We start from the raw sequence: 27,472 nt of genomic DNA, 5'->3' as shown, positions 1-27,472 counted from the left end.
CACACACACACACACACACACACACACACACACACACACACACACACCACTCCCAGGCCAGAAACAGCACAAAACAGGGTCTGGAGGCCACAAACCCCAATTCTCCAAGTCCCCTCAACTTCCTGAGCTGGTGTTACAAGCAGCCAGTGGTGAATAAGTTTTTCCATTGTTGTGCATGGGAGTAGGGGGATGCTAAATGCCTGAATATATCTGACTATAGCATTATGTTTCATTCAGCAGGAAGCCAGGGAGCAGGGAAAGAAGCAGGGGTTTGGGTAGCTTACGTTAGGGGAATTGCCACCAGATTGAATCTATTACGTTTAATGGGATGATGTCATCCCTCCTCCCCCTACGCCTCTATTCTCTCTCTCTCTCTCTCTCTCTCTCTCTCTCTCTGTCTCTCTCTCTCTCTCTCTGTCTCTCTCTCTCTCTCTCTGTCTCTCTCTGTCTCTCTCTCTCTCTCTCTCTCTCTGTCTCTCTCTCTCTCTCTCTGTCTCTCTCTCTCTCTCTCTGTCTCTCTCTCTCTCTCTCTCTATCTTTATTTCTTAATTAAATTAAATTCAAAGGGCTTTATGGGCATGGGAAACATATGTTTACATTGTCAAAGCAAGTGCCATAGATAATAAACAAATGTGAAATAATCAATCAAACATTAACAGTAAACATGACACTCACAAGTTTCAAAGGAATAGACACATTTCAAATGTCATATTATGGCTATGTACAGTTTTATAATGATCTGCAAATAGTACAAATAGTACAAAAGGGAAAATAAATCAAGATAAATATCTCTCTATCTCTCTCTTTCTCTCTGTTTACTGGTATTTCCTTGTGTGCTGTGATGTCTTGGGTTTCCTATTAGCTACTGAAATTGCTCCCAGACACACAATGTCCACATTACACTCACTATACAGGGCTGAGTTGTTACTCACTATGCAGTAACAACACAGGGCTGTGGAAGCACACTGAGAGATATTTGAACTTGGGAAAAAGTACAGCAAAGTTGGCCATCGGTTGTGGATAAATGCTTATAGAAAATCACATGACAAGAGCAGGCGCTATTTTAAAAGGTTGTAGACATCAGATAGTACATATTTGGAATTAGTGACTTGTTATTTAGGAGTAGCCTAGGCCTAAATCCAACCTTTACTAAAGTCACATATTTAGATAATGCCATGAGGATACATAAGGTATGGAAACTGAGACTTCATAGCCTACATATAAAGATATACATAATGTCGGCTAGACTCTTAGACACATTATGTAAGCCTAGCCTGTTGATGAAAAGCAACCTCATTGTTACTAGAGCTCATTCAACATTAATCTGCTGTTTTATAGAATGCTCAGCCTGCCTGCCACTGGTTTGGTCCTGACTGGGGGAGGAGCTCACAGCCCACCATAAAAGGCAAGGAAAACAGATCTCTAGGTGTCTGTCAGTCTGGAACAGTCTAGAAGGGAAAGGGCAATGTTCTAGTGTAGTTTACATGTCACACTTTCATTAGTGCGATCCTTTTGTGATATTTGGCGAAACAATCGACTTCACGAGCTGAAAAGCTTGGGACTGAATATATATTTGTGTTTCTGTTCTTTAGCTGTCGTGGGGTAAACATTTTCCCTCCACGCGATAGATTGATATATTTTTCCATACAGTCGACAGTAGAATAATTCGTTTCCAAAATGACTTGGTCCATAAGCAGTTGTTTCATTACTCTGGTCGTTCTGTTCCTCTGGCGGGTGGAAGACATCGCAGAAGCTTGCAGTTGCTCCCCTGCGCATCCTCAACAGGCTTTTTGCAATGCAGACGTCGGTAAGCAATTTTGGCAACATTTGTTTCTCTTCACATGTTGATAGATATGCTACTACACTGTATCAAGATAGGCTACTACACATTTTTGCGCATCATACAGAATTGTCTGTGGTCGCTGTAACTTTGTATAATTTTCATGCCATGATCATTAGGCCTATATTTACGTATTCTCACACAATTATTTGCATAATTAAGTAGGCAACAGTAAAACGGGCTACAGCCAGGGTTCTCAAACCCTGTTCCTGGATAGCTGCCCTCCTGTAGGTTTTCTACACCAAGTGTTCTATGTTGCTATAGGCCTACAGTATGCCTTCAGATTCATTGTTATTTGTCCAAAAGCTAAATGATATACACCAAAAATGTAAAATTCACATTTTCCTACATTGAGCCCAAGGCACTCAGTTGTAGTGTAGACTTCTTGGTGTAGACTATTATGAAAATCAAATAATAGTGGTAGGTTATATCAATTATCTTTGACAGTTCATTTGTTTCACTATTTAAGATGGATGGCCTGCTTTATTTGCAACATACTGAGAATACAAGAGGGACTGGTGATGGGTGGACCTCTCTCTCACACCACACACACGTACACACACAGCACGTTGCTTCAAAACAAATGTTCAAATCAACATGAAATTATCCAATACTTCACATACTTTACATTTTACAGAGAGAACCCATCAACCCCCCCCCCCTCTCTCTCCTTTTTCTTCTTCCTGTCCCACTGATGCTCTAGAGTAGTCTTATATCAGCAGCTACTGTACCCTCTATAGAGTAGTCTTATATCAGCAGCTACTGTACCCTCTATAGAGTAGTCTTATATCAGCAGCTACTGTACCAGACACTGTGCCTTCTATAGAGTAGTCTTATATCAGCAGCTACTGTACCCTCTATAGAGGAGTCTTATATCAGCAGCTACTGTACCCTCTATAGAGTAGTCTTATATCAGCAGCTACTGTACCCTCTATAGAGTAGTCTTATATCAGCAGCTACTGTACCAGACACTGTGCCCTCTATAGAGTAGTCTTATATCAGCAGCTACTGTACCCTCTATAGAGGAGTCTTATATCAGCAGCTACTGTACCCTCTATAGAGTAGTCTTATATCAGCAGCTACTGTACCCTCTATAGAGTAGTCTTATAGCAGCAGCTACTGTACCAGACACTGTGCCCTCTACAGAGTAGTCTTATAGCAGCAGCTACTGTACCAGACACTGTGCCCTCTATAGAGTAGTCTTATATCAGCAGCTACTGTACCCTCTATAGAGTAGTCTTATATCAGCAGCTACTGTACCCTCTATAGAGTAGTCTTATAGCAGCAGCTACTGTACCCTCTATAGAGTAGTCTTATAGCAGCAGCTACTGTACCAGACACTGGGCCCTCTACAGAGTAGTCTTATAGCAGCAGCTACTGTACCAGACACTGTGCCCTCTATAGAGTAGTCTTATAGCAGCAGCTACTATACCAGACACTGTGCCCTCTACAGAGTAGTCTTATATCAGCAGCTACTGTACCAGACACTGTGTCCTCTATAGAGTAGTCTTATAGCAGCAGCTACTGTACCAGACACTGTGCCCTCTATAGAGTAGTCTTATATCAGCAGCTACTGTACCAGACACTGTGCCCTCTATAGAGTAGTCTTATATCAGCAGCTACTGTACCCTCTATAGAGTAGTCTTATATCAGCAGCTACTGTACCCTCTATAGAGTAGTCTTATAGCAGCAGCTACTGTACCAGACACTGTGCCCTCTACAGAGTAGTCTTATAGCAGCAGCTACTGTACCAGACACTGTGCCCTCTATAGAGTAGTCTTATATCAGCAGCTACTGTACCCTCTATAGAGTAGTCTTATATCAGCAGCTACTGTACCCTCTATAGAGTAGTCTTATAGCAGCAGCTACTGTACCCTCTATAGAGTAGTCTTATAGCAGCAGCTACTGTACCAGACACTGTGCCCTCTACAGAGTAGTCTTATAGCAGCAGCTACTGTACCAGACACTGTGCCCTCTATAGAGTAGTCTTATAGCAGCAGCTACTATACCAGACACTGTGCCCTCTACAGAGTAGTCTTATATCAGCAGCTACTGTACCAGACACTGTGTCCTCTATAGAGTAGTCTTATAGCAGCAGCTACTGTACCAGACACTGTGCCCTCTATAGAGTAGTCTTATATCAGCAGCTACTGTACCAGACACTGTGCCCTCTATAGAGTAGTCTTATATCAGCAGCTACTGTACCAGACACTGTGCCCTCTATAGAGTAGTCTTATAGCAGCAGCTACTGTACCAGACACTGTGCCCTCTATAGAGTAGTCTTATATCAGCAGCTACTGTACCAGACACTGTGCCCTCTATAGAGTAGTCTTATAGCAGCAGCTACTGTACCAGACACTGTGCCCTCTATAGAGTAGTCTTATAGTAACAGCTACTGTACCAGACACTCAGACCCATGTTCTTCTCCAGATCATTTAAATCACCTTGGGGTCACATGAAGGGAGATATTCTCAAACACAACCAGCTAAGAATATTCCAGCGTCTGTCCTTGTGAAATAAACACAGGATAGTTGTTAATTCTGTGGAATGTGACTGACCTATGCCTGGCTCATAGTGGATTTAACAAGGTCAAAATATGATTGAAATGTATCCATTTAAAGTCATCTGTTCTTTCAAAGGTGCTGTCATTGCTGTTGTGATGTTAACATCCATACAGGCAGATACGAATAAACAAAGCTTGTGTACTGCATTGTGGGTAAATACTGTTTGTTGTGAGCTCTACTATGGATGGTTCTCTGGCCAGATCCTTGCATTGGTCATCAAAGTGTACCATGAACAGGCAAGATGTTAGGAGTCGAGTAGCACAATCCACTGTGTTGTGACTGAGAACTGTTATTCTGGGACCTTCTACTCTATCAAATCAAATCACCTTTTATTGGTAGCATACACATGTTTTGCAGATGTTATTGCGGGTGTAGCGAAATGCTTGTGTTTCCAGCTCCAACCGTGCAGTAATATCTAACAATTCACAACAATACACACATATCTAAAGGTAAAAGAGTGGAATTAAGAACTCTAGAACCCTGGACGGGTTCTACCCTGGTCCAGCCTAAACCACCAGAACAACAACTACAGATGATAGATGCCTTCCACTGCAGCCACTATTACTACTGTATAGTTACTACTGCTAGCCTGTGTGGCAAATGGAATCTGGGAAACATGGGCTTTGGTGTGAGGTCCAGGCAGGGTCGCTCACGTTCATGAGAAAAGGATTCCAAAAGGTTTCTTCGGTTGTCCACATAGGGGAACTCTTTTTGGTTCCAGGTTGAACCCTTTTGGGTTCCATGTAAAACTCTCTGTGGGAAGGGTTCTATTTGGAACCCAAAAAGGTTCTACCTGGAACCAAAAGGGGTTCTTCAAAGGGTTCTCCTATGGGGACAGCCGAAGAACCCTTTTAGGTTCTAGATAGCACTTTTCTTTTTCTAAGAATGTACTACAGCACCACGTCCGGCCTGAAGGCTAATGACTGTATATGTTCTTTAAAGAACCAGGGAATCCCACTACTTCTACTGTATTTTAATCAATTCCACTCACACATTGCTCATCCTAATATTCCTTTTACCTTTAGATATGTGTATATTGTTGTGAATTGTTAGTTACTACTATACTGTTGGAGCTGGGAACACAAGCATTTCAGTACACCCGCAATAACATCTGCTAAACATGTGTCTGTGACCAATAAAATAGTATTTGATCAAATTGTATTTGATTTAGTCATATTAGGCCAAACCTTTGGTTTCCCCTGACGAGGATCTGTTTCTGGGCCTCTTTCTCTTCTGATTTGATCAGGTACAGACCACTGCTTGTTTGGGTTACTTGTCTTTACATAACTAACTTATGCTAACGAGAATCTCTAAACAGTGACCGGCTTGTCTTGATGTTTATATACTGTTTTTTTAGGGACTTTCTTCATGGTTGTGAGCTGGCTCAGCCTGTGGTGTATATATACAGCAGTTTACTTATTCTACTTATTCCACCGTTTCTCTGCTATAGGTTGCAATGGCACCAGAGCTCGTAGAGTTTCACGTTTTAATAGCATGTGCACAAGGACAGTGAAATGCCTTTCTTGCGAGCTCTAAACCCAACAATGCAGTATTCAGTATCAAGGTAGTACTAAAAATAACAGGGTAGAACAGAAACACACTGAAATAAGATGAACATGAGAAAGTGCAGGGATACTGGAGGGATAGAGGTAGATATGTATAGGGGTCAGGTGACTAGGCATCAGGATGTATGATAAACAGAGTAGTAGCAGCATAAAGAGAGAGAGAGAGAGAGAGAGAGAGAGAGAGAGAGAGAGAGAGAGAGAGAGAGAGAGAGAGAGAGAGAGAGAGAGAGAGAGAGAGAGAGAGAGAGAGAGAGAGAGAGAGAGAGAGAGAGAGAGAGAGAGAGAGAGAGAGAGAGAGAGAGAGAGAGAGAGAGAGAGAGAGAGAGAGAGAGAGAGAGAGAGAGAGAGAGACAGAAGGCGTAGTGGTCAGTATGAATATATATGTGTGTGTTGGAGTGTCGGTGTGAGTGAGTTTGTAGAGTGCCATACCAAGCAGTGATGCAGCCAGTCAAGATGCTCTCGCTGGTGCCGCTGGATACTTTTTGGAGGATTTGAGGGCCCATACCAAACTTTTTCAACCTCCTGAGGGGGAAGAGGCCCTGTCACTCCTTCTTCATGACTGTGCGCGTGTGTGGACCATTTTAAGTTCTTAGTGATTTGGACATCGAGGAACTTGAAGTTCTTGACCCGCTCCACTGCAGCCCTGTTGATGTGGATGGGGGCGTGCTCGGCCCCCTGTTTCCAGTAGTCCACAATCAGCTCCTTGGTCTTACCGACATTGAGGAAAAGGCTGTTGTCCTGGCACCACACCGCCAAGGTCACTAACCTTCTCCTTGTAGGCTGTCTCATCGTCGCTGGTGGTCAGGCCTACCACTGTCGGCTTGTCATCAAACTTGATGATGGTGTTGGAGTCGGGCACGGCCACGCAGTCGTGGGTGAACAGAGAGTACAAGAGAGGACTAAGCACACACCCCTGTGGGGTCCCTGTGTTGAGGGTCAGGGTAACGGAGGTAATGTTGCCTACCCTCATTACCTGGGTTCGAACCATCAGGAAGTCCAGGATCCAGTTGCAGAGGGAGGTGTTCAGTCCCAGGGTCCTAAGCTTGGTGACGGGAATGGTGGTAGTCAATGAACAGCATTCTCACATACAGTACCAATCAAAAAGTTTGGACACATCTACTCATTCAAGGCTTTTTCTTTGTTTGTACTATTTTCTATTATTATGTCAAGAGTGTGCAAAGCTGTCATCTCGACCTCGGAGAGCGAGATCCCCCAGTCCTCTGGGGCCTCACGCATGGTGTGGTTATTGTCGAAGCGTGTGTTAAATGCGTTGAGTTAGTCTGGTAGAGAGGCATAGTTGGGCAGATCACTCCTGGATCTTCCTTTGTAATCTGTAATGGACTGTAGCCCCTGGGCTCCCGAGTCTAGCGGTCTAAGGCACTGCATCTCAGTGCAAGAGGCATCATTACAGTCTCTGGTTCAAATCCAGGCTGTATCACATCCAGTCGTGATTGGGACATTTGGCCCAGCGTTGTCTGGGTTTAGCCAGGGTAGGCCGTCGTTGTAAATAAGAATTGGTTCTTAAATGACTTGCCTAGTTAAATGAAGGTTAAATAAAAAACATTTAAAAACATGCGAGGGGCGTAGAACCTGTGTAATATGATTCCACTTTATTCCTATGTTGTCCTTTTGCTCGTTTGATGTAGAAACACAATCCTGTTTATGAGATTAGTGCAGCAGAATAAGGTTTAGGTTTAAGGTCAAAAGTACAATGGTCTTTTCATTGCACTTTCATTTCATTGACTCTAAAAGGCTGTGATTCACGGTTGGAGTCAATCCTATTTCCATTCAGTCAAATCAGAAAGTAAACTGAAATTCCAATTTGAGGAGGATTAGTGCTTTTAGTTTACTTTCTGAATTGACTGGATTGAAAATGAATTGACCCCAACTATGCTGTGAAATGCACAAACCATGGTCAGAATGGGTTATTTTACTGTCAACGGTTTCTAGTATGTGAACACTGGACACTGTTTGCTTTGCTATTGCACAACGATGCCTTGAAGTTGGCAACGTGGTGACATTGCAATGGCCTTGTCATCCCGTCTGATGGAAATGAGGAAATCGAGGGCCAATGAAGAGCACGACCAAGCATCTGAACCTGTTGAGAAAGTCTCTGGCACACACTGCCTTTTAAAATCCAGCTGTGTAAACCCATAACCTCTGGAAGGACTTTTAATCTCTGGAAATTCCTTGGTCGATGTTCACCAGTGAAAACCAGACAATATTCTTTGTAATTTAAGATGTAAGATGCCATTAACGGGCTAAGCTATGATGAAGGGGTATTTTTTTACACAAACCATTCTGATGAAGTAAATCCTTGGCCTGCTTCAGAGTTGACCTCATTTGGCCTGGTGTACTAGTTTGGTGCTGGTCCCTGTCTTCAGGATACATCGCATTTTTTAACGCAAGAGGTTCAATTTGGGACCTCCTGCCCTCTCAGTAGAGGTGACTGGCATGAATGACACTCTGTCAACCTAGTTTCCATGTGGTCCATTGTAGGTTGGTGTGGTGGGGTGGACGGCGCCTTCGGTCACTTTCTTTAAAGGAGCTTCAGTATTTGTCTTCTACTGGAGAGAGGACAGTAGGGGGAGTAGGAAAGATGGGAAGCGAGTGTGTCGCACAGGGCTGGCAATTGCCAGGGACGTCGTGATACAATATTATCACCATACTTAGGTGCCGATACCATATGTTTTGCGATTTTCACAATTCTGTATGTATTGCAATTCGATACTGTGATTTTATTGTGTTTTGATGCTCCAAAAATATTGCTCACCATTTGTCCTCTGCAGAGGGACAAAAATACCCCTTCAACATAGCTTAGCCCGCTAATGGCATCGGGAAAATTACAAAGAATATTGTGAGAAAACGAGGTTTGATCAGTCATGGAAATAAAAGTGCTGAAAACACTGGTGTTTTGGTGCAAGTACAGCCAACTAGCGCAAAAATAATATTGCGATATAGTCAAAACGATACGATATATCATAAAAAAATAGTATCCCGGTATGTAACTGTATCGACCCGGCCCATCACTAATGTCACAGGCAGCAGGTGACATTAGAACCCATGCTGACACTGGTAGGTGTATGTTCTGTAGCTAGACCACCAAGGCCACTTAGTACCTTTTGTTGTCTTTAGGCAGAGGTGGACAGTCAATTCCAGGGGTATTTCATTGTCTGTCTGACATGTACTGAAGCGTATGACCTTGATATCCTGTTCGCTCCTTGTGGACTACTGCGATAACAACACCATGTACTGAAGCGTATGACCTTGATATCCTGTTCGCTCCTTGTGGACAACTGCGATAACAACACCATGTACTGAAGCGTATGACCTTGATATCCTGTTCGCTCCTTGTGGACTACTGCGATAACAACACCATGTACTGAAGCGTATGACCTTGATATCCTGTTCGCTCCTTGTGGACAACTGCGATAACAACACCATGTACTGAAGCGTATGACCTTGATATCCTGTTCGCTCCTTGTGGACAACTGCGATAACAACACCATGTACTGAAGCGTATGACCTTGATATCCTGTTCGCTCCTTGTGGACAACTGCGATAACAACACCATGTACTGAAGCGTATGACCTTGATATCCTGTTCACTCCTTGTGGACTACTGCGATAACAACACCATGTACTGAATATACTGGAAGTCTTCTTCTAATTGGCATCTCCAGACAGTTTATTCAATCATGAGAAGGGATTGAGCAGAAACAAATCCATTTCCATCCACATTAATTGAAATCCTCCCGTCGGGACTGACTGGTTACGGAGCCCTTCGATGCCGCTCGACGATCAGATGTTATGTCAGTCATGCATTTGACCAAGCAGTCCACTGCCTCGTATTGCTTCTAGTTGGAGGGGTGTGTACCTATGGAGACATTTTGGGAAAAGGAATGCAAACCTTTTGGGATCTGAAAAAAGTAGGCTGCCTGGTTTCTGCTCTGAAGACAGGCCCTGCTGCAAGCTGTGTCAACAGACGATACCATTAAAACCACATCCTTTTCTGTCCAAAGCAAAAATCTGCGCCAGCTTTGACATCACAACAGCTCCTTATGTACTCAGGGTTTGGCTGGATTGTTTGTTTATCACGTGGATAGGTTGGCTAACGGTTGTTCATTCTACTAAGTGAGATGATATTTCCATGCTTTTGAAGTCTTGAGCGGATAGCTAATGCAGACGAGTGCTTGAATTGGGCCAGTGTTCATCAGGCTTACCAGCACTTTACCAGAATTGAACTGCCTGAGTATCGACACCTCTAGGTTAGTCGCTGTAAAACATGAATACCGGCATTGTGAAATTAAAGCGGACCGGCACCTTTTCATTCTACTTCAAGCACTGATACAGTCTGTCCTGTGTAGTATGGTAAGACAGGACGGATGAGGACTGATACAGTCTGTCCTGTGTAGTATGGTAAGACAGGACAGATGAGGACTGATACAGTCTGTCCTGTGTAGTATGGTAAGACAGGACGGATGAGGACTGATACAGTCTGTCCTGTGTAGTATGGTAAGACAGGACAGATGAGGACTGATGCAGTCTGTCCTGTGTAGTATGGTAAGACAGGACGGATGAGGACTGATGCAGTCTGTCCTGTGCAGTATGGTAAGACTGTATCAGTCCTCAACTGTCCTGTCTGTCCTGTGTAGTATGGTAAGACAGGACGGATGAGGACTGATACAGTCTGTCCTGTGTAGTATGGTAAGACAGGACGGTTTAGGACTGATACAGTCTGTCCTGTGTAGTATGGTAAGACAGGACGGATGAGGACTGATACAGTCTGTCCTGTGTAGTATGGTAAGACAGGACGGTTGAGGACTGATGCGGTCTGTCCTGTGTAGTATGGTAAGACAGGACGGATGAGGACTGATACAGTCTGTCCTGTGTAGTATGGTAAGACAGGACAGATGAGGACTGATACAGTCTGTCCTGTGTAGTATGGTAAGACAGGACGGATGAGGACTGATACAGTCTGTCCTGTGTAGTATGGTAAGACAGGACAGATGAGGACTGATGCAGTCTGTCCTGTGTAGTATGGTAAGACAGGACGGATGAGGACTGATGCAGTCTGTCCTGTGCAGTATGGTAAGACTGTATCAGTCCTCAACTGTCCTGTCTGTCCTGTGTAGTATGGTAAGACAGGACGGATGAGGACTGATACAGTCTGTCCTGTGTAGTATGGTAAGACAGGACGGTTTAGGACTGATACAGTCTGTCCTGTGTAGTATGGTAAGACAGGACGGTTGAGGACTGATGCGGTCTGTCCTGTGTAGTATGGTAAGACAGAACGGAAGAGGACTGATGCAGTCTGTCCTGTGTAGTATGGTAAGACAGGACGGATGAGAACTGATGCAGTCTGTCCTGTGCAGCATGGTAAGACAGGACTGTTGAGGTCTGATGCAGTCTGTCCTGTGTAGTATGGTAAGACAGGACGGATGAGGACTGATACAGTCTGTCCTGTGTAGTATGGTAAGACAGGACGGTTTAGGACTGATACAGTCTGCCCTGTGTAGTATGGTAAGACAGGACGGATGAGGACTGATGCAGTCTGTCCTGTGTAGTATGGTAAGACAGGACGGATGAGGACTGATGCAGTCTGTCCTGTGTAGTATGTTAAGACAGGATGGATGAGAACTGATACAGTCTGTCCTGTGTAGTATGGTAAGACAGGACGGATGAGGACTGACACAGTCTGTCCTGTGCAGTATGGTAAGACAGGACGGATGAGGACTGATACAGTCTGTCCTGTGCAGTATGGTAAGACAGGATGGATGAGGACTGATACAGTCTGTCCTGTGCAATATGGTAAGACAGGACGGTTGAGGTCTGACGCAGTCTGTCCTGTGCAGTATGATAAGGCAGGACGGTTGAGGGTCTTTGGCAGCACTACAACATGAGCAGCTATACGTGACGTTTCAGAGAAATGTACCATTAACCAGATTTATGGGTTTATATTTCAGTTAGTGAAGAGGTGTGATGACATGCAACACACAATTCCCTGAGGACAGTTCCTTATGAGTTTATGGACAACCATTAGATTTCATTCCTAGTAGATTCTCCAAAATGATTGAGGGACACAATGGGGAACACTTGACGTGAGAGCTAATTGTTTGGTTTGAGTGGATTGATGAATTTGGCATTGCTGCGGAGGGAGCAAGCTCAGTTGGTAAAGCATGGCGATTGCAACATCAGGATAGTGGGTTTGATTATCAGATCAACCCATACGTAATACATGTATGGGTACATGACTGAGTCGCTTTGGATAAAAGCATCTGCTAAATGGTATACTGCATATGGAATAAGGATTAGATTGGATAAAAGTGTCTGCTAAATGGTAAATTGTATATGGAATGAGGATTAGATTGGATAAAAGTGTCTGCTAAATGGTATACTGTATATGGAATGAGGATTCGATTGGATAAAAGAGTCTGCTAAATGGTATACTGTATATGGAATGAGGATTTAGCATCTGCTAAATGGTAATTTACTGTCTTTCTTTTGATTTGACCTAATCATTTTAGCTCCTAGTGGAGCAAAGAGCCTCAACAGTGTATCTCCAGCAAACCCAGTTCAGATCAGTTTCCTTAACTTCATTCCAGGTGAATCCTAGTTCCTACCCTCTTCATCCCTTCTTCGTTGGTTCTTCTCAATGTCTTCCTCGATGTCCAACCCTGTGGATCCCACTGAAGTGCCTGTCTTGTTAGTCTTTAGAGGGCAGGAATAGAGAGCAGGAATAGAGAGCAGGAATAGAGGGCAGGAATAGAGGGCAGGAATAGAGAGCAGGAATAGAGAGCAGGAATAGAGAGCAGGAATAGAGGGCAGGAATGGAATAGAGGGCAGGAATATAGAGCAGGAATAGAGAGCAGGAATAGAGAGCAGGAATAGAGGGCAGGAATAGAGAGCAGGAATAGAGAGCAGGAATAGAGAGCAGGAATAGAGAGCAGGAATAGAGGGCAGGAATAGAGAGCAGGAATAGAGAGCAGGAATAGAGAGCAGGAATAGAGAGCAGGAATAGAGGGCAGGAATAGAGAGCAGGAATAGAGGGCAGGAATAGAGAGCAGGAGTTGTCGGCCGCTGGCTGAACCAGAACCCTTCTCTTCCTCTACAATTAAATGACAAGCATGGACATTTTACCATCTGCATATTGTTCTAAAATGTTTGCTGATGACCAAGCAAGTATCCCAACTAGTCTGTTTGTTGCTTGTGAAAGAAAGTACACTCTGTTCCACAACCACTCCTGATCTTGTTGCAGCCTGCCAGATAATTATTCTTGTCTTTTCACAGCCTTTGGTTATCCTGTTTCTAGTAAACATTGGCATTTCCTATAATGATTTTATCTATGGTTAACTGTTTTCAGGTAACATTGGCATTTCCTATAATGATTTTATCTGTGGTCAACTGTTTTCAGGCAACATTGTCATTTCCTACAATGATTTTATCTTGAGACCGAGCGCAAATCAACTGGTGTGCAACTCTGGTTAGAAATGAACACACACCACACACTCCATGTTAGTCATAATCATCATTCAGTGGACTCTCCCAGGTTGCACCTCTGCACGGTGGAGTTGCATAGTAGTCTGGGAAAGTTACTAGGATGAGTAGTTTAGCCTTCCCATAGATTACAAATGAACTTGAAATGGAAAGAGTTTTGGAAATGCTGTTTTACAATGTAACACTGAATGGGTAACTGGAATCTTAAAACAAATGTCAGATTTTTCCAGAGCCATAATTGAGTGCTCCCTTTGTGTTCCTTTTTTTGAATGAATGTCTCACAATTTTAATCAATGAGTTCTAACTTTTTAATGACTTGTAAAATGTTTAATTGACTGTCAACAATTAATATTATTATTATTATGATCCTTTATAAACCCGTAACAGTATTGTAAAGTGTTACCCTTTAACTCAGTTTAGGGGGGACAGTCAGAGTGAACAAGGAGTTGGTTTATGATGAGCCACTTCCTGGTAAATCTACCCTCCTTGAACATCTGTCAACAGGCTTTATCAAGGCCTTGTTTAAGTCCTATTTTTTGAGTGCCCTTTTCAGTGTCCATCCATACTGTGCTGCCTGTACCCCCCCCCCCCCCCCCCCCCCCCCCCCCCCTTCCAGCATGGTGGTACCTCATTTCGGCTCTCCTTGGGGGCCAGGCAGAGCGTGGTGTTTGTTGACTACACAGTGTACACTGTTGTTAAGGCACAGGGCCAATGAGAGCAGACTGTAACATGCATCACATCTCCCATCCAATTACACTGATGTAGTGTGTCAACCAAACACAGCCTCAAATGGCCCCAAGGGACACATACAACCACTGTGAGACGTCCAATAGCAGCCCCACTGTTCCAGCAGCTCTATAGTGTAATGAATCTGATGGATGGCTGCTGGTAACCATCCGGTCATTCAGACAGGACGTGTGTTTTTATCCCCACTATTAGACATACATGTGGCAGCTAGAGGTTAAACCATTTGGATTTAAACCTGAGGAAGATTACATGTATTAGTTTGTTTCTGGACTTTCTCAGTCAATTCTTCATAGGTTTGGTGATTGGAAAATCGGATGGTGTTAGGAGTTGAAATGTGTAAATGGTAGGACTCATGATCTGCGCAGGATCAATGGAGAGGGACATTACACGTCACGATCCAATCATGTTAGTGTATTTTCAAAAGGAAATACCAAATTGACAAAATGACAAAATGATATTACATGAGGAGAGTACTGTATTAGCCATGTACACAGAACCCAACTCTCATTTCCAAGAGCAGACTAGTTTCACAGTACATTTCAGACCGACAGCATTGTCCACCAATCCAAGTGACGCAGCACAACTGTGTCACTCCACAGTCCAGTCAGTCGATATATCCTTGCTTGGTGCCTTTGGAACATTCCACCTGACTTACTTTACCATCGGAGGGAAGCAGAAGTGTCCGGTGTCGGATTCCTGCTCAGCCAGTGAGGATTGTTTCTGCACACTCCGGTCAAGGGGATGACCACCAATCCCCCTGGAGGAGCAGGAGGGTTTCCCTACACTGGTTGTCCATGGGGCTGTAACACTAGCAGCTGTGTGTTTCAGAATGGCAGAGTGTGGAACACAGAGGGAAAGAGGGAGTGTGTGTGCGTGAGTCGATCATTCTGCAAGGATCACCCAGTGCAGTACTGTGGGGTCCCCTGGGCATGTTTGGTGTTGTGTGTGTGTGTGTGTGTGTGTGTGTGTATGTTTGTGTGTGTGTGTGTGTGTGTGTGTGTGTGTGTGTGTGTGTGTGTGTGTGTGTGTGTGTGTGTGTGTGTGTGTGTGTGTGTGTGTGTGCCTCAGAGAAAAGGTGCTCTGTGCTTCCGTCTGAGACTGTTTGTAGACTATAGTGAGACTGTGTGTAGACTATAGTGAGACTGTTTGTAGACTATAGTGAGACTGTTTGTAGACTATAGTGAGACTGTTTGTAGACTATAGTGAGACTGTTTGTAGACTATAGTGAGACTGTGTGTAGACTATAGTGAGACTGTGTGTAGACTATAGTGAGACTGTTTGTAGACTATAGTGAGACTGTGTGCAGACTATAGTGAGACTGTTTGTAGACTATAGTGAGACTGTTTGTAGACTATAGTGAGACTGTGTGCAGACTATAGTGAGACTGTTTGTAGACTATAGTGAGACTGTGTGTAGACTATAGTGAGACTGTTTGTAGACTATAGTGAGACTGTGTGTAGACTATAGTGAGACTGTGTGTAGACTATAGTGAGACTGTTTGTAGACTATAGTGAGACTGTGTGTAGACTATAGTGAGACTGTTTGTAGACTATAGTGAGACTGTGTGTAGACTATAGTGAGACTGTGTGTAGACTATAGTGAGACTGTGTGTAGACTATAGTGAGACTGTGTGTAGACTATAGTGAGACTGTGGGCAGACAGTTGTGAGACTGTTTGTAGACTATAGTGAGACTGTGTGTAGACTATAGTGAGACTGTTTGTAGACTATAGTGAGACTGTTTGTAGACTATAGTGAGACTGTTTGTAGATTATAGTGAGACTGTGTGTAGACTATAGTGAGACTGTTTGTAGACTATAGTGAGACTGTTTGTAGACTATAGTGAGACTGTTTGTAGACTATAGTGAGACTGTGTGTAGACTATAGTGAGACTGTGTGTAGACTATAGTGAGACTGTTTGTAGACTATAGTGAGACTGTGTGTAGACTATAGTGAGACTGTTTGTAGACTATAGTGAGACTGTGTGTAGACTATAGTGAGACTGTGTGTAGACTATAGTGAGACTGTGTGTAGACTATAGTGAGACTGTGTGTAGACTATAGTGAGACTGTTTGTAGACTATAGTGAGACTGTGTGTAGACTATAGTGAGACTGTGGGCAGACAGTTGTGAGACTGTTTGTAGACTATAGTGAGACTGTGTGTAGACTATAGTGAGACTGTTTGTAGACTATAGTGAGACTGTTTGTAGACTATAGTGAGACTGTTTGTAGACTATAGTGAGACTGTGTGTAGACTATAGTGAGACTGTTTGTAGACTATAGTGAGACTGTTTGTAGACTATAGTGAGACTGTTTGTAGACTATAGTGAGACTGTTTGTAGACTATAGTGAGACTGTTTGTAGACTATAGTGAGACTGTGTGTAGACTATAGTGAGACTGTTTGTAGACTATAGTGAGACTGTGTGTAGACTATAGTGAGACTGTTTGTAGACTATAGTGAGACTGTGTGTAGACTATAGTGAGACTGTGTGTAGACTATAGTGAGACTGTTTGTAGACTATAGTGAGACTGTGTGTAGACTATAGTGAGACTGTTTGTAGACTATAGTGAGACTGTGTGTAGACTATAGTGAGACTGTGTGTAGACTATAGTGAGACTGTGTGTAGACTATAGTGAGACTGTGTGTAGACTATAGTGAGACTGTTTGTAGACTATAGTGAGACTGTGTGTAGACTATAGTGAGACTGTGGGCAGACAGTTGTGAGACTGTTTGTAGACTATAGTGAGACTGTGTGTAGACTATAGTGAGACTGTTTGTAGACTATAGTGAGACTGTTTGTAGACTATAGTGAGACTGTTTGTAGACTATAGTGAGACTGTGTGCAGACAGTTGTGAGACTGTTTGTAGACTATAGTGAGACTGTTTGCAGACAGTTGTGAGACTGTTTGTAGACTATAGTGAGACTGTTTGCAGACAGTTGTGAGACTGTGTGTAGACTATAGTGAGACTGTTTGTAGACTATAGTGAGACTGTGTGTAGACTATAGTGAGACTGTTTGTAGACTATAGTGAGACTGTTTGCAGACAGTTGTGAGACTGTTTGTAGACTATAGTGAGACTGTTTGCAGACAGTTGTGAGACTGTTTGTAGACTATAGTGAGACTGTGTGCAGACAGTTGTGAGACTGTTTGTAGACTATAGTGAGACTGTGTGTAGACTATAGTGAGACTGTGTGTAGACTATAGTGAGACTGTGTGCAGATCAGTTGTGAGACTGTTTGTAGACTATAGTGAGACTGTGTGCAGATCAGTTGTGTAAAGTACTTCAGTAAAAATACTTTAAAGTAATACTTATGTAGTTTTCTTTGTTGTCTGTACTTTACTTTACTATTTATATTTTTGACTACTTTTACTTTTATTTCACTACATTCCTAAAGAAAATAATGTACTTTTTACTCAAGTAGTGTTTTACTGGGTGACTTTCACTTTTACTTGAGTCATTTTCTTTTAAGGTATCTTTACTTTTACTCAAGTATGACAATTTGGTACTTGTTCCACTACTGTGTGTAGACTATAGTGAGACTGTGTGTAGACTATAGTGAGACTGTGTGTAGACTATAGCGAGACTGTGTGTAGACCTTACCCACTGGGCCCAGACGTCAATTCAATCTCTATTCCAAGTTGGTTCAATGTCATTTAATTGAAAGGACGAGGAAACCATGTTGATTCAAACAGTGTGTTCCCAGTGGTTAGAGTCTGAATGACTGCGAGGGCTGCCCTCTCAGAGCTGTTCTGATGCACACAGCAAACCATGCAGCCTGGGTAGAGTTTAGTGCTTTTTCCTGACTATGAACTTGATCTTAGTTGACTTCTCCCTCTCTGTCGATCCTGTTGGCTTCTCTCTTGCGCGCTCTCTCTCTCTTCCCCTGTCTCTCTCTTCCCCTGTCTCTCTCTTCCCCATGTCTCTCTCTTCCCCATGTCTCTCTCTTCCCCATGTCTCTCTCTTTCCCTGTCTTTCTCTTCCCCTGTCTCTCTCTTCCCCTGTCTCTCTCTCCCCATGTCTCTCTCTCCCCCTGTCTATCTCTCCCCCTGTCTCTCTCCTCTCTCTCTGAATGTCACTGCTAGCATATGGTATTGGTATTGCTGGCCTGTCTCTTTCTAAACACATTAAATGGTGATGAGGATGAATCCACAACTGCAGAATGATTGCTATTCCTGCCACTCCTTAACTCTGTTTCCCTGCCTGGAGATATTCTACATTCCTCCATCACTCTCAACATCCTATCTCCTAGTATTCTCTCTCTCTCTCTCGTTGTCTTTTGTCCCTCCCTCTCCGTTCTCCCTGTCAACAGTTTGACTCTGTAAAACCTTAAAAGGAAATGTTATTCTCAGGCTGTATTGTAATCCAATTAAGGCACATGCTTCATACTTCTTAGACAAAGTATAAATTCCCTAAAAGACTGTTCTTAGCCGTACCTGCGGTCGCCACCTTGGGGAATTGGACAACTGAACTCAAAGTAAACATCTGTTTGACATTAGTCTCCAGTCTGATTCACAGCTGAATGCAGCTAGGGCTGGACTGCACTGAGGTGAACCTCATCTTTCATTCATAGCAGCGTTTTCCACACTGCCCTTTGTTTGTTGCTAGGCAGTGGTACAGTTGTGGTTTTAAAAACCAATAGAAGAGATGTTCATATTAAAGGGATATTACACTCTAAAGTCTAAGTTTGTCAGATCTATTTATTTTTTATCTCAAAAGGGATCTTGTGTTGAGGAAAGTCCACCTCCCAGGCTATATATTGTGTTGAGGAAAGTCCACCTCCCAGGCTATATAATGTGTAGATCCATAAATACCCACCCCAGTCTATGTATTGTGTAGATCCATAAATACACATCCCAGGCTATGTATTGTGTAGATCCATAAATACACACCCCAGGCTATGTATTGTGTAGATACAGCTACATGCCACAATCCCTAATGAATGGAAAATATATAATTTCCGTATTTGTGGTGCTTATCTTTTCAATTTTTTTTTGGTTGAGGCATAGTTGACTCTGCCGAACCGATTGCAGGGGATGTGGAGCCATCTTAAGGTCTGTAAACCTCTGGCAAACTCTGACAACGGAGTGTAGTGTCCCCTTTAAGTAGCTGGTACAGCTATTAGAAAAAACCCAGTCTACTGTAATTTCATTGGATCAGGATGTCTGCAAAACAAAAACAAACTGTAATTCCAGTGATAAAGCAACAAGTACATCTATGTGGTGTACTGGTCCTAATGATGACAGACAGTTGTGGAATAGAGGGAACTTAACATCGTTACAGAGGAAGTTCATCTGTTTGGCAAGGACCATGTTTTTCCACTCCAACCTTTCTGCCTATTTCTTCCTTCCTTGTCCAACAACAAATCCTGTAAAAATCTCCTGAATCAGACTGAAATGAGGAGAAAGAAGAAAAGAGAGGCTGGTTTGTGTCGCTGTCAGCACCTTCTACCCAGACTGATGGGCGGAGGGCTCGGGAAGAGGGGCCTGGGCCCGACAGTGTGTGACAACGTCCAGTGTGTGACTGATTTCCTGTGCGCATGCTTGCATTCTGGTTACATTTTCCAAAAGATTGCTGACTAGCTTCCTCAGAGCAGGCCAGGCACATTCCTCTCTCAGATTACAGCTGATGAAACGCTCATGTGCCTCAGTCTTCCTACCAGTACCTGGTTGGCACCTGAACCATCTGCAGACCAGACAGGGCAACATTGTTAAACCAGGTGTGTTGAATTAAAGGCAGGGCAACATAGTTAAACCAGGTGTGTTGAATTAAAGGCAGTGCAACATAGTTAAACCAGGTGTGTTGAATTAAAGGCAGGGCAACATAGTTAAACCAGGCGTGTTGAATTAAAGGCAGTGCAGCATAGTTAAACCAGGTGTGTTGAATTAAAGGCAGGGCAGCATAGTTAAACCAGGTGTGTTGAATTAAAGGCAGGGCAACATAGTTAAACCAGGCGTGTTGAATTAAAGGCAGGGCAGCATAGTTAAACCAGGTGTGTTGAATTAAAGTCAGGGCAGCATAGTTAAACCAGGTGTGTTGAATTAAAGGCAGGGCAGCATAGTTAAACCAGGCGTGTTGAATTAAAGACAGGGCAGCATAGTTAAACCAGGTGTGTTGAATTAAAGACAGGGCAGCAAAGTTAAACCAGGCGTGTTGAATTAAAGTCAGGGCAGCATAGTTAAACCAGGCGTGTTGAATTAAAGACAGGGCAGCATAGTTAAACCAGGTGTGTTGAATTAAAGACAGGGCAGCATAGTTAAACCAGGTGTGTTGAATTAAAGTCAGGGCAGCATAGTTAAACCAGGTGTGTTGAATTAAAGACAGGGCAGCAAAGTTAAACCAGGCGTGTTGAATTAAAGTCAGGGCAACATAGTTAAACCAGGCGTGTTGAATTAAAGGCAGGGCAGCATAGTTAAACCAGGTGTGTTGAATTAAAGACAGGGCAGCAAAGTTAAACCAGGCGTGTTGAATTAAAGTCAGGGCAACATAGTTAAACCAGGTGTGTTGAATTAAAGGCAGGGCAGCATAGTTAAACCAGGTGTGTTGAATTAAAGACAGGGCAGCATAGTTAAACCAGGTGTGTTGAATTAAAGACAGGGCAGCAAAGTTAAACCAGGCGTGTTGAATTAAAGTCAGGGCAGCATAGTTAAACCAGGCGTGTTGAATTAAAGGCAGGGCAACATAGTTAAACCAGGCGTGTTGAATTAAAGACAGGGCAGCATAGTTAAACCAGGCGTGTTGAATTAAAGTCAGGGCAACATAGTTAAACCAGGCGTGTTGAATTAAAGGCAGGGCAGCATAGTTAAACCAGGTGTGTTGAATTAAAGGCAGGGCAGCATAGTTAAACCAGGCGTGTTGAATTAAAGGCAGTGCAACATAGTTAAACCAGGCGTGTTGAATTAAAGGCAGGGCAACATAGTTAAACCAGGCGTGTTGAATTAAAGTCAGGGCAACATAGTTAAACCAGGCGTGTTGAATTAAAGACAGGGCAGCATAGTTAAACCAGGCGTGTTGAATTAAAGTCAGGGCAACATAGTTAAACCAGGCGTGTTGAATTAAAGGCAGGGCAGCATAGTTAAACCAGGTGTGTTGAATTAAAGACAGGGCAGCAAAGTTAAACCAGGCGTGTTGAATTAAAGGCAGGGCAGCATAGTTAAACCAGGTGTGTTGAATTAAAGGCAGGGCAGCATAGTTAAACCAGGTGTGTTGAATTAAAGTCAGGGCAACATTGTTAAACCAGGCGTGTTGAATTAAAGGCAGGGCAACATAGTTAAACCAGGTGTGTTGAATTAAAGGCAGGGCAGCATAGTTAAACCAGGTGTGTTGAATTAAAGTCAGGGCAACATTGTTAAACCAGGCGTGTTGAATTAAAGGCAGGGCAACATAGTTAAACCAGGTGTGTTGAATTAAAGGCAGGGCAGCATAGTTAAACCAGGTGTGTTGAATTAAAGGCAGGGCAGCATAGTTAAACCAGGTGTGTTGAATTAAAGGCAGTGCAGCATAGTTAAACCAAGTGTGTTGAATTAAAGGAGAAGCAAACAAGCAGAGCGAGGAATCTAGGACCAGGAGGGAAAACGGACTTTCATCTGTTTTGGAGCAAACCTAGCCAATATGTTACACCCAAACAGTCTAAACTTATGCACAGTCTGAACGGATGGTAAAAACATGGGTCTATAAAGCATTTTACTGTTGTTCTCTTCCATCCCATAACACCCTTAAACCATCAGTGTCTGACTGACCAGTAAAACGGAAATAGATTATTTCAGTAGAGTTAAAACATGTCTCCCTCTCTTCCGCTCTTCTAGTGATCAGGGCCAAGGTGGTTGGAAAGAAAGTGGTTGAGGCTGGTAATGACGTCTATGGCAACACCATCAAGAGGATCAAGTACGACATCAAACAGATCAAGGTATGATCAGACTTTTTATTAAGTGCTTTCTGCAGTCAGCGAAGTTCAGACCTGCATATGGACATGTTTGATAGATCCTTCTCTTCCTCTCCTTGTGATTGGATAGATGTTCAAAGGTCCTGACCGGGATATCGACGCCATCTTCACTGCACCCTCCTCAGCCGTTTGTGGCGTTACTCTGGAAACCAACGGCAACAAGGAGTATCTCTTCACAGGTGCGGTTCTCACTATGTTACCAAGATCTATTGCCAGCACTGGTTCAACTACCAAGAAATGCTTACAGCATTATGACCATCCTACTGACTGCATCCCACTGACCATCCTACTGACCATCCCACTGACCATCCTACTGATCATCCCACTGACCATCCCACTGACTGCATCCCACTGACCATCCTACTGACCATCCCACTGACTGCATCCCACTGACCATCCTACTGACCATCCTACTGACCATCCCACTGACCATCCTACTGATCATCCCACTGACTGCATCCCACTGACTGCATCCCACTGACCATCCCACTGACTGCATCCCACTGACCATCCTACTGACCATCCCACTGACCATCCCACTGACTGCATCCCACTGACCATCCTACTGACCATCCTACTGACCATCCCACTGACCATCCTACTGACCATCCTACTGATCATCCCACTGTCCATCCCACTGACTGCATCCCACTGACCATCCTACTGACCATTCTACTGACCATCCTACTGACCATCCCACTGACCATCCCACTGACTGCATCCCACTGACCATCCTACTGACCATCCCACTGACTGCATGCTGTATGAGAAAACAAGTGCTTTAAAACAATACATTTTGGTACAACTTCAGGTTTTCATTTATAATAACTTTTTTTTAAATAAATGTTTGTTTTTAAATTAATGATGTATACCCATTGATTCTTGAAGAATATAGCTTGTATATTAGTAATGTCTTTAGTTCAACTGTTGTACCCCATCAGAACCCAAAATACAAGCTTGTTTTCATTTTAATCACATGCATGGTCAGTGTTTGCATCCATAGCTCTGTATATGAATTTGAGGGTACGTTTCTTCAGCCCCATTCCTCAGCTTTTTACCAAAACCGTGGCGGGATGTCTGCTTTGTTATTGTTGGAACTGCAGATTTCTAAATGAATCATGACAAATGTTATACATGCTTATGAATGAACCATTTTATCATTCTTATAAATGTTTATAAATATTGAAATATGAATTGATTTGAAGTATTTATGTACACTAGTTATAAATAGTTTATGAATGCTTATTCAAGTTATTATAAAGTGTTACCCACTCGAAGAGTTCCAGTGTTCCTGTCTGTATCAGTATGTTTTCTCTATGGGACATAGACTCACTATCTCCTCTGTCTGCAGGCAAGCTGGAGACTGATGGAACCATGCATGTAACACTGTGTGACTTTATTGAGTCTTGGGAGGCCATGAGTGCCACACAAAAGAAGAGTTTGACTCAACGCTATGAGAGTGGCTGCAAGTGCAAGGTGTGTGTGGGTGTGTTTGATGGGAATTATAGGAATATTACAGTACACCAGTTTTGTTCAATATTTACACAGCACATTTTCTTAAAAAGATTACTCTGGTCACATTGGCAAACGCTAGAGAATTGGGGTAATGATCAGTCGGTGATCTTGGTCTTTCTCTCCTTCTGCTCCGATCCACAGATCATCCGCTGCACTTCCATCCCCTGTACGATCAGCGCCCCAGAGGAGTGTCTGTGGACGGACTGGGTGATGGAAAAGAGCCACAGCGGTCCCCAGGCCCAACACTTTGCCTGTATCAATAGGAGCGATGGGTCCTGTGCCTGGTACAGGGGGATAGCACCACCCAAGAAGGAGTTCCTGGATATTGAAGACCCCTAAACTCTTCAGGCCATCCACCTACTGTTCAGAGTGACTAAAGATGTCTGCAATTAATACATGGAAAAAACTAAAGTACACAAAGCTACAAATCCAAATAATTATGATTAAATGAATCAGTGAAGTAGTTAATATCAATGAATTACAAGACCCATATTGACTTGTCCAGTTGTGATGTCACATAGAGAGGTCAGGTGACAGGTTGCAGGAAATAGTCCGTATGCAAGAGTGCAACAATCTGGAGAAAACAGCACTTTCTGACCCCCTCACCTCTCTAAAAGCGCTTACTGGTCACTTCTTGTACAAGTGCAATAAAAAGAAACTACAAATCAAATATAGAGCTTCAAGTATTAATTGATCTTGTGCCGTTCATTTGTCGCTCGTTTTTAAACTGGAACCAAAGGTGTTATTGAAACCCAAAAAGGGTGATATCAAAGTGTTGTTGGCCGATGTGGTCGTGTTTCTAAATAGAACATTATTCCTAAAAAATACCATCCTAAAGCCTGGGGCATGTTCAGCTGGGCACAATATTGTAGAACGTTCAGATCGTATGTTTAAATACATGAAGAACAAACATGTTTCTCTGACATAAAGGAAGGAATCATGTAAGCTCTATTCATGGCATTTCTATCTGCAACATTCAACCTTTGCCTACAACATTCAACACTAGCCTCGTGAACGTAGCCCTGAAGTAGTTTAGGTCGAAACCAGGGCTTCAGTTTTGTAATGTCATTGGCCAAATTAAACATGACTCAGATGCAGTGGAGGCTAGTGGGAGGAGCTATAGGAGGATGGGCTCATTATAATAGCTGAAATGGAATAAATTGAATGAGTCAAACATCTGGTTTGATACCGTTCCATTTATTCCATTCCAGCCATTACAATGAGCCCATCCTCCTATAGCTCCTCCCACCAGCCTCCGCTGCTCAGATTCTTTCTTCCTTGCTTCATAAGTCTGATAATATTATTCTTGGTGTATATTCTTCGGTGGGATAAATATTCTGTTCATTTTAATGTACTAGACAGGAGTGGTCTAAAAAAAAATAGGTGCAGTGTCGTATAACTAGAAGTGCTTCATCATTCCTATTATAATATTAACTGGCTTATCTAAGGTCTTACTATGGACAAAACCCTTTGTTGATTTCTCTGCAACGGAGACTGTAAACCTGGCTGCTATGTTTATATACCTACACTGCACATGCCACACAGTACAGTCTGAAAACAAGGTCATTGAATCTTCCATTTTTATGTTATGTACGTATTTTATATTTGTTTTGTTCTGGTATAATTATAAGATTTTGCTTTGGTTGTTTTGTCTCTTGGTGTAATGCCTCTGTGTAAGAACATATTTCAGTAGAGAAATTGGGAGATTCGTTATACCTTTTTGCAAATTACATGTGTTCTTTGTAAAAAAAACACAAACTTTTTTGTGTGTGAATATTCTCGAATTGTGATTGGGGTAAAGGGAATATGTTTGGCACAGTTTTCTGTTCACTTTACAGTACACGTAGTTACTTCACAAAACAGATCAGACCCATATTGTAGCATGCCATAATCTCCACTGAAGATTTGTATTAGCGCCCCAAGCTATTGCCAAGGTTTTAGCTTAGCGGGCTAACATAGTCTTGTGGTGCATTGGACACCTGGGTTTGAACCCAGCCTGTCAGAGTAGCTTGTTGGTTACCGGTGCTCTGCTTCACCATGACCTGTCCTCTACAAGAGGTTCATCTACAATTACAGTTGTATTACTTCAGTAAAAACTGAACACAATGTTGTACTGCTATAATAACTTATCAATCATTTGCCGACAGGACAGGGATACTGTATCATATAACTCCAAACTTGTATATCCACGTAAAAAATATGAAATTCTCCTGTAATGTACATGGTATCAATTCTGTATTAGTAAGTGTCTCTTTATGTAATACTAGCAGAAAAGTAGAATGAAATTGGACGACTCGTGCTAGGTCCACATGAGACTGTGGAGAAGCAACTGAAGTTTTTGCATGCATATGACTCCTTGTGTCATTGGGACTGTATGGTATCTTCAGACATTGGACAGACGATACAAATAAAAGTTTAGATATACATCTGATGTGTTTATTTACTTGTTCGGCAATTGTGCAGCAGAATTTATATGACACAATATTTCACGCATTATTATCAATAATTATTATTATGCCCATATTGGAGTTGTTCGTCATGCTGAATTTTTACGGTGGTATAATGGCTCCTCCTGCTGACAGATCTATGTGCCTTCTCGTGTTGACTGTATTTGATTACAGAGTGCCCTCCTCTGGAATACACTGGAAATTTACAATTATTACTACATTCCACATGAAGAAAGTGGTCAAAATCACAGGATGGAATAAACTTTAGTGTAGGGGTCATTGAAAATGGTAGAGGTCCATTAATGTTTATGTGACAGTTCAAGGCTATGTTAGATACAAAAGTTCACATTTTTAATTGAGGGCATCTCTTATTTGAGATTGCATGTGCACAATAAGTGATTAATATTCTTATATAAAAAACATTTAATTGGTGGGGTATGATACATTTATTGAGAAATTAAAAACAAGAAATACATAATAACATGCCATAATTCATGTTGTTACATGACAGCCAAGCACTGTGTTTTCAATTATATCAATCAATGAAATCCTCTGGATTTCCAGCACGTTACCACAGATAGAACAATGAGCCATATGTTTCACCGGATGTATGAATCTGAGGCATCCGTTTGGCGTTTCCACTCACCACCAAATATGATGATGAGAGGAAGCCCAGTGGCCGGCAGTGGGACAAGATGGAGCAAGATGGATTTTGGGCGGCTCTGAGCACTTGTTGGCTGCTTTTCCTTCACTTTGCAGTCCAACTCATCCCAAACCATCTCAATTGGGTTGAAGTCAGGTGATTGTGGAGGCCAGGTCATCTGATGAAGCACTCCATCACTCCCCTCCTTGGTCAAATAGCGCTTACACAGCCTGGAGGTATGTTGGGTCATTGTTCTGTTGAAAAACAAATGATAGTCCCACTAAGGGCAAACCAGATGGGATGGCGTATCGCTGCAGAATGCTGTGGTATCCATGCTGGTTAGAGGTGAATTCTAAATAAATCACTGACGGTGTCACCAGCAAAGCACCCCCACACCACCACACCTCCTCCTACATGCTTCACGGTGGGAACCACACATGCGGAGATCATCATTTCACCTACGCTGCATCTCACAAATACACAGCGGTTGGAAACAAAAATCTCAAAATCAGACCAAAGGACAAATTTCCACCAGTCTAATGTCCATTGCTGTGTTTCTTGGCCCAATTAAGTCTCTTCTTATTATTGGTGTCCTTTAGTGGTGGTTTCTTTGCAGCAATTCGACCATGAAGGCCTGATTCACGCAGTCTCCTCTGAACAGTTGACGTTGAGATGTGTCTGTTACTTGAACTCTGAAGCATTTATTTGGGCTGT

At 42.8% G+C, this 27,472-nt stretch overlaps 1 protein-coding gene across 1 annotated transcript; it reads left to right on the top strand.

Annotated features, from left to right (window-relative positions):
• Positions 1-1,415: 1,415 nt before the first annotated feature.
• Positions 1,416-26,092, top strand: LOC139402162 (metalloproteinase inhibitor 2-like). The gene is made up of 5 exons (XM_071146253.1): positions 1,416-1,807; positions 22,017-22,117; positions 22,224-22,332; positions 23,505-23,629; positions 23,810-26,092. Exons 1-5 carry the CDS (start codon positions 1,678-1,680, stop codon positions 24,005-24,007), a joined length of 663 nt encoding a protein of 220 aa, XP_071002354.1. The 5' UTR covers positions 1,416-1,677; the 3' UTR covers positions 24,008-26,092.
• The last annotated feature ends 1,380 nt before the right edge of the window (positions 26,093-27,472 follow it).

This window comes from Oncorhynchus clarkii, unplaced genomic scaffold, assembly GCF_045791955.1.
Source record: "Oncorhynchus clarkii lewisi isolate Uvic-CL-2024 unplaced genomic scaffold, UVic_Ocla_1.0 unplaced_contig_11100_pilon_pilon, whole genome shotgun sequence".
NCBI lineage: Eukaryota > Metazoa > Chordata > Actinopteri > Salmoniformes > Salmonidae > Oncorhynchus > Oncorhynchus clarkii.
This window is presented reverse-complemented; position numbering and strand designations above follow the sequence as displayed.

Excerpts from the sequence above, each read along its gene's own strand:
- LOC139402162 (XM_071146253.1), top strand. The coding sequence starts at position 1,678 with ATGACTTGGTCCATAAGCAGTTGTTTCATTACTCTGGTCGTTCTGTTC. Across the intron at positions 1,808-22,016 it reads TTTTTGCAATGCAGACGTCG|TGATCAGGGCCAAGGTGGTT; the intron begins GTAAGCAATTTT and ends CCGCTCTTCTAG. Across the intron at positions 22,118-22,223 it reads ACGACATCAAACAGATCAAG|ATGTTCAAAGGTCCTGACCG; the intron begins GTATGATCAGAC and ends GTGATTGGATAG.